General features: G+C 31.0%; 1 protein-coding gene across 1 annotated transcript; it reads left to right on the top strand.

Annotated features, from left to right (window-relative positions):
- Positions 1–227: 227 nt before the first annotated feature.
- LOC137835547 (protein DETOXIFICATION 40-like) lies at positions 228–4,910 on the top strand. The gene is made up of 7 exons (XM_068644103.1): positions 228–640; positions 942–1,573; positions 2,705–2,761; positions 2,922–3,160; positions 3,465–3,583; positions 4,523–4,609; positions 4,691–4,910. Exons 1-7 carry the CDS (start codon positions 314–316, stop codon positions 4,751–4,753), a joined length of 1,524 nt encoding a protein of 507 aa, XP_068500204.1. The 5' UTR covers positions 228–313; the 3' UTR covers positions 4,754–4,910.
- Positions 4,911–7,041: the final 2,131 nt, after the last annotated feature.

Genomic DNA, 7,041 nt, shown 5'->3' with positions numbered 1-7,041 from the left:
CAAGACAGAGAAATTTATTGCATTATTTATTGTCTACTTTAATTAATTTATTTCATTATTTATTATCTATTTTAATCAATTTACTATGTTTTTAAATATTTTTTTAAAGAAGCATGTTTAGTTTATATTTTGTTTGCAATATAAGTTTTGTGAAACATAATATAATAATATACGCAGACGTGGACTGTGCACCACTCAAGCCTTGTATAAACACAGCAGAACACCCCACAGAGAGAAACACGCGATCGAAAGCCTCTGAAGTTGCTCTCACTTATTTTATTTATTTATTCATTTTTTTTAATTATTAAGATCAATGGGTTCAATGGAGACGGAACCGCTCTTGGGATTGTTCTCTTCGGTAGAGGAAACTCCTCGCTCAAATTCCAAACATGGCTCCAATGGGGAACTTGAGAGAATTCTCACAGACGACACCCTCCCTTTCCTCCGCCGTGTGGGGGCTGCCTTGTGCGTCGAATTCAGGCTCCTCTTCTTCCTCGCTGCCCCTGCGGTGGTTGTCTACCTCATCAACTACGTCATGTCCATGTCCACGCAAATCTTCTCCGGCCACCTCGGTAACCTTGAACTCGCTGCCTCCGCCCTCGGCAACAACGGCATCCAAGTCTTCGCTTATGGCCTCATGGTATCTTCATTCTTCATATTCCTAATCCTATTCTACGATAGTTTAAAAAAATACATGATAAAAAGTAAATTTATAATTAAATGATGTAAAAAATAATTAAAATAGTAATACTGAGAGTTGTAAGAGAAGAAATGTGAATTTTCAATGGATATGTTACTTCTATTTTTGAGTAGACACTGTTGAAAAAGTAGCAAGTTGAGAAAAGTAAGGATTCTCCCGCGTGAAGAACAAATGAGGAACTGTATAGATGAACTAAAAATGAATTTAGAAACAGTGGCTGATGACATGTAACTGAATACAGTTGGGAATGGGGAGTGCGGTTGAGACGCTATGCGGACAAGCATACGGTGCGCGGAAGTTCGGGATGCTAGGCGTGTACATGCAGCGCTCAACGGTGCTTCTCTCATTGGCCGGCATCGTTGTGACGGTCATATACGCATTTAGTGAGCGCATTTTACTTTTCCTCGGCCAGTCGGAGGAAATCGCGGCGGCGGCGGCGCTCTTCGTGTACGGTTTGATTCCTCAGATCTTCGCCTACGCGGCGAACTTCCCTATCCAGAAGTTTTTGCAGGCGCAGAGCATAGTGACGCCGAGCGCGTACATCTCAGCGGTGACGCTGGGGGTCCACCTGTTGCTGAGCTGGGTGGCGGTGTACAAGATTGGGATGGGGCTGTTGGGTGCGTCGCTGGTGCTGAGCCTGTCGTGGTGGATCATCGTGATTGCTCAGTACGTGTACATCGTGTATAGCCCGAGGTGCAAGACGACGTGGCAGGGGTTCACGTGGCAGGCATTTTCTGGGTTATCGGCGTTCTTCAAGCTCTCTGCAGCTTCCGCAGTTATGCTGTGTTTGGAGACGTGGTATTTTCAAATTGTCGTGCTGCTCGCTGGCCTGCTTCCTCACCCTGAATTGGCCCTTGATTCCCTTTCTATCTGGTAACCTTTTCATTTAAAACTATGAATTTTAAATAAAAACTTAGATCAGAAAATAATAAAAAATTAAATTTTCTCTTTAAATGAAGACTTTTTTCCAAAAAATTTAAAAAATATATTTATAAAATAAAATGTTTTAAAAAACTTACATTCAAGTTGAAGTAACTGTGCTGTATTAAAAAACTAATATGGTTCATTAAGATCCCCAAAATGTAAATTAAGAACTCAATTCAATCAACCTTGAAATGGAAATGAAGTCACTTATGTTCCCTCAAGCCAGACAGTTGCGCTTTCAGTATATGCTCATATTTGTATTTTTTTAATGACTAAATTAATTTTTCTTCTTTAAATTTAAAATTAGTTTTTGATATTTACAAATCTAATAACAAGCATCAATATCTCAACTTTATGGTCATTTTATTTATAAAAAGTAAAGAACAAAACTCTCATTTTATTTTCTCATAATAAGAAGACTATAAAAAGCCTACAATATTAATGCATTCTCTTACTATTGTTTTTAAACTAAAAACGACAATCAATATAATTAAGAATATTTTGAAAATAATTAAAAGGAGTAAAATATTTTTTATAATCTAATGTTATATATAACGCATTTTAAGAATTTATTTAGACATACGTAGTTCATAAAAGTTAAAGTAATGGATTTGGTTTGTTTATAATGTTTGAGAAAAGTTTTGTTAATACTGTGTAAACAGTAAATAACATACATTTATCACTGTTTATAATAATAATTTTAAATTAAAAAATAAAATAAAAATAAATAAAATATGAATTTATTAAAGTGTGAAATATATATTTTTATAATTTAGGTGTTAATATATCAAGACACAATACGTTAGAAAAAATAGGTTAACACCATCCATAGTTACAAACATTCACCTCACATACCAAAAAATTAATATTTTAATTATATTTAATTACGTTAGAAAAAAAAAGTTAACACCATACATAGTTGCAAACATTCACTTCACATACAAAAAATTTAATATTTTAATTATATTTAATTTATTTTTCAATTAAAAATATTATTATAATAGAGTGTCAATTGTAAGTTTTTGTGTTCCTAATTGCTAAATTGGATAGTGATCCACTAACAGCTATTTGTTATTGCAGTACCACAATTTCTGGATGGGTGTTCATGATCTCTGTTGGATTCAACGCCGCCGCAAGGTTAGATTTCTCTGTCTTTTTACGTCTTACAAAATTTCTATAATGTAGTTTCATATAGATAAATTAAATCAAACCTAGCAGGAACCATCTTTGTTTTTGGCGCTTTTTCAAGTGTAGAAAGTTATAAAAACGCTGAGTTCATATTTAATAATGAATGCAGTGTGAGGGTGGGCAACGAACTCGGAGCAGGAAATCCAAAATCAGCGTCCTTTTCGGTGGTGGTGGTGACAGCGGTTTCTTTCATGATATCAGTTATTGCAGCAGTGGCGGTTCTTGTATTTAGGGATGTCATTAGCTATGCCTTCACAGAGGGTGAAGTGGTTGCTACTGCAGTTTCAGATCTTTGCCCACTGCTTGCTCTTTCTATTGTCCTCAATGGCATTCAGCCCGTCTTATCCGGTAATTAATATTAATTACTTCATAATCATATTTATGCCTGTAAATTGAATTATTCGTTGTGTTTTTCAAGTTCAAACAAATTGATGAATAATCCTTAGTAAAAAACTGAGCCAGGTATGATTGTGAATACTCAATTATTCATTTCTCACCAACCAGTTTACTGAGGCCTAACATGTTTGATTGTTAGTTTATCTTTGAACATCATCATTGTTAAAAATTCTCAAGATTTTCTTCGTAACTCTTCTGCACAATCTTCTTGGTTTACTGTTGCATGCAATTTAACCTATCTCGTGTATGAATGAAGGGGTGGCTGTTGGATGTGGTTGGCAAGCTTTCGTAGCTTATGTAAACGTAGGTTGTTATTATGGAGTTGGCTTACCACTGGGTTCGCTTCTAGGCTTTTATTTTGACTTCGGTGCCAAGGTACGTACTTGTGGCCTTTCCATTTGAAAATTTATATATACTTTTAGCTATTTCTGAGCATCCACCATACGTTTTATTATGTAGATATCAGTGTTATAAATAGGAAACAATGTTAAATATTTAAACATGTCTATTTTACAAACAATTCTTTGCTTTAGGTGGTAATAAACTCGTTCCTTCAACATGTCAAATAGGAATTAGATTGAAAGGGAATGTTACAATAAAAATAGATAACTGTGCTACTCTAACTTATAACAAATATATTTAATGGAAATGTGTGAAAACCAGAGAGAAAGACCTATCTAAATCTTCATTCTTTTTTAATGTCCAGGAGTTTGATATTTTATTATAAAGAATTATAGTTATCTCTTAAAACTAATTGACTTTAATTGTTTAATTAGCTAAACCTTTTTTTTTTAGATTTTACGATAATATTCTTAAGATATTAGATGTTCTTATTCGATCGTAGACTGATGTATTTTCAACAAACATTCTTAACTTTAGATACACTAATTCTAATACCAAATGAAAAACTAAGTACACATGACCTATAACCCAATATACTGTTATGTATGTATGGTTATGTATGCATGGTCAATGGAAAATGACTTATCAATTTGTTAATAGATAAAACTCATGTTAAGGATAAAAAAATTGAATTTTAATTACGAGTTTAATATAAATGGTGTGAGTCAACTATCTAATAATTAATTTTTTAATAAGATTTTTATTATAATTGTTGTAAAACTGATCAAATTTTGTGATATTGGATTACAGATATATAAGAGATGCATTTACACTTTCCGTACATGTGTGTTATTTTTTCTTTCTTTCTTTATTTATTTTATATGCATGTGCATTTTAATTAGTTTTGTTTTTCTTCTAAAAAGTGGTCTACATTTCAGTAGAAACATATAACTTTTTTTTTTGATTTGGCAGGGAATATGGCTGGGAATGTTAGGTGGCACCGCCATGCAAACTGTTATCCTAATTTGGGTGACATTTAGAACGGACTGGAATAAGGAGGTAAAAAAAGAGCATCTGGTTTTCTTAAAAAAATACAGGAAATGGGGAATTTGATGTCACAGTCAATTTTGTGTATTGTAGGTAGAGGAAGCAGCCAAGAGGTTGAGCATATGGGAGGACAAGAAGGAGCCAGTACTAAACTGAAGGATGTCTTGTTTTTGTAGGGGCCACACACCTTATTATCATTATTATTATTATAATTCGCAGTTAATTTTATGTGTGTTGTGACATGTAACAATTATATTTGAACAGCTATCCATTTTTGCCCCTAAGTTACTTAAGTTTGACTGTATTATGGCAATGATTCATCAGGGTTTGTTTTGCCATTTTAAAATATTTCTCAAAGGCAATGTTTGTCTCCAAACAGGAATTTATAAAGAAAACAATTTTCTTCAAGCTCCCTAAATTTCCTTCTAATTAGAATATTTTCACACAACAAAATATTAATATTTGAAATAAAAAAAATTTAAAAAAGAAAAAATCTCTTTAATAAAAATATAAATAAAATACAAAATATAAAAATAATTTTTAAAATAAAAAATTTATAAATAATTAAAATATTAATATTTATTAAAGGTAGGGTGAAGCATGTTGTCAAAATAATATTTTTGAATATATAAACCTTCCCCTACAAGTTTATTGGACCCTAGAAGTTCGTCCTTTACTATAATTCTTTATGAAATATCTTCCCACTCCATGTCCTCGTCTTTTACTCTCAAAACCTAAAATTACTCATTTCAGCCTAAAGAGATTTGCGGTAAAAGACAATTCAAAGACCACACTTATAGAGATTAAGTGGTATGAAAATAATCTTTGTTTCGTGAATTTATTTGTTTTGTTGGTAAAATTTTTTTTTCAAACAATTTCTTTTTACTCAGTAAAGGATAAGTAAATAAATTAAGAGGAACACTTAAAAGGGAGTTTGTTTCAATCTTTATAAAAAATAAAGTAATCTTTATAAAAAATAAAGTAATCTTTATAAAAAATAAAGTAATCTTTATAAAAAATAAAGTAGCTTGTCATAGTGACTACCACTCTACAAAAGCATAAAATCTTTATAATATGAGACTAGTTTGCACACTTTTTTCACCAGATAAAAGCAACCAAAACACACAATACTGCATCAATCACAAACCTATGCCAACAGCAATAATTAAGGTTTTTGAAAAGAGATTTTATATAAAATAATTAGATGATAGTTTGATTTTTGCAAAAAAAAAAAAAACCATTAAATCACATTTCTTATAATATTTCACAATAACAAAAAGCAGAAAATATATTATTTATATTTTTTTTATTGTTGTGTCATTAAAATTATAAATTTAGAAAGAAACAGAAAAAGTAAGTAAGAATAACTTTGTTAAGCTTCATGAAATTTTTTAAACTTTAACAAAACTTTTTACGGATATGAATATGAATATTTTGTGCATAAAATTAAATATTCGTGAGTAATTTAATAAATCTTAATGATTGATTATGATATGATAAATTTAATAAATTTCTTTAAAACAGACTCTAATATAATAATAAAAAATAAATTTAAGCTTAATGTATTTTTGCAAAACTAATTTATTAGGTAAAATTTGTATGTATATACTTGAAATTAAACTAATCGTTAAACTGAGATCTCCCACGGTAGTTATTAAAAAATAGTTTTAGTTCTTACCTACTATCCTAACAGAGAGGAAAAAGCTAAGTCCAAAGTCACTTGGTATCCACTGCTTACATGACACATTCAAAAATTTCTAAATAATCAATTATTAGTAAGAATGTAATAATTTTGCACAATCTAATATTTTTTTCATATGAGATGTGTTATTTTATAGTAGTACATCATGTCTCCCTAGAATTAAAAAAATAATAATGATATATTCACAATTTAATTTTTTTTACAATCACATTACACTTTTAATATTATTATTTTAATACTTTTTTATATCATTTTATAAAATTTCTTATTTATTATATATATTTATTTGTAAACCTAACACATTAAAATAATAAGAATAGTATATAACTATAAGAGTTCTGAGACTATGATTTGCATGTCTGAAATGGAATACAACTCTCTCACTGGTTGCAGGATGTAAAAAAGGAGTTGCCACAGGTTCAAAATTGAAGATTACTGGAAGATGCAAAGAGATGCTGAAAGTGCAGAGGTGGCTCAGTTATGCAGTAGAACCTGCTGGGAACAGTTATGCAGTAGAACCTGCTGGGAACAGAAAACAGTGAGCACATATTGTGAAGATTTGATAAGTGGAGTGAAGGAGCTCAAAAAGATAAAGCAGATCTGACATTCCAATGACAAAGGAACTGCATAGTGAATTAACCTGTTTTTGTTCTATATATATGCTTGCAGAACAATTTTGTTCTAGTTTTTTAGATTGAGCTTCGTACACTCACTTGAGGTTTGTCCTTTTGCAAGAACTTTT

The sequence above is a fragment of the Phaseolus vulgaris genome, chromosome 5 (genome assembly GCF_000499845.2).
Source record: "Phaseolus vulgaris cultivar G19833 chromosome 5, P. vulgaris v2.0, whole genome shotgun sequence".
In the NCBI taxonomy this organism is placed as follows: Eukaryota; Viridiplantae; Streptophyta; class Magnoliopsida; order Fabales; family Fabaceae; genus Phaseolus; species Phaseolus vulgaris.
This window is presented reverse-complemented; position numbering and strand designations above follow the sequence as displayed.

Excerpts from the sequence above, each read along its gene's own strand:
- LOC137835547 (XM_068644103.1), top strand. The coding sequence starts at position 314 with ATGGGTTCAATGGAGACGGAACCGCTCTTGGGATTGTTCTCTTCGGTA. Across the intron at positions 3,584-4,522 it reads ATTTTGACTTCGGTGCCAAG|GGAATATGGCTGGGAATGTT; the intron begins GTACGTACTTGT and ends TTGATTTGGCAG. Across the intron at positions 4,610-4,690 it reads GAACGGACTGGAATAAGGAG|GTAGAGGAAGCAGCCAAGAG; the intron begins GTAAAAAAAGAG and ends TGTGTATTGTAG.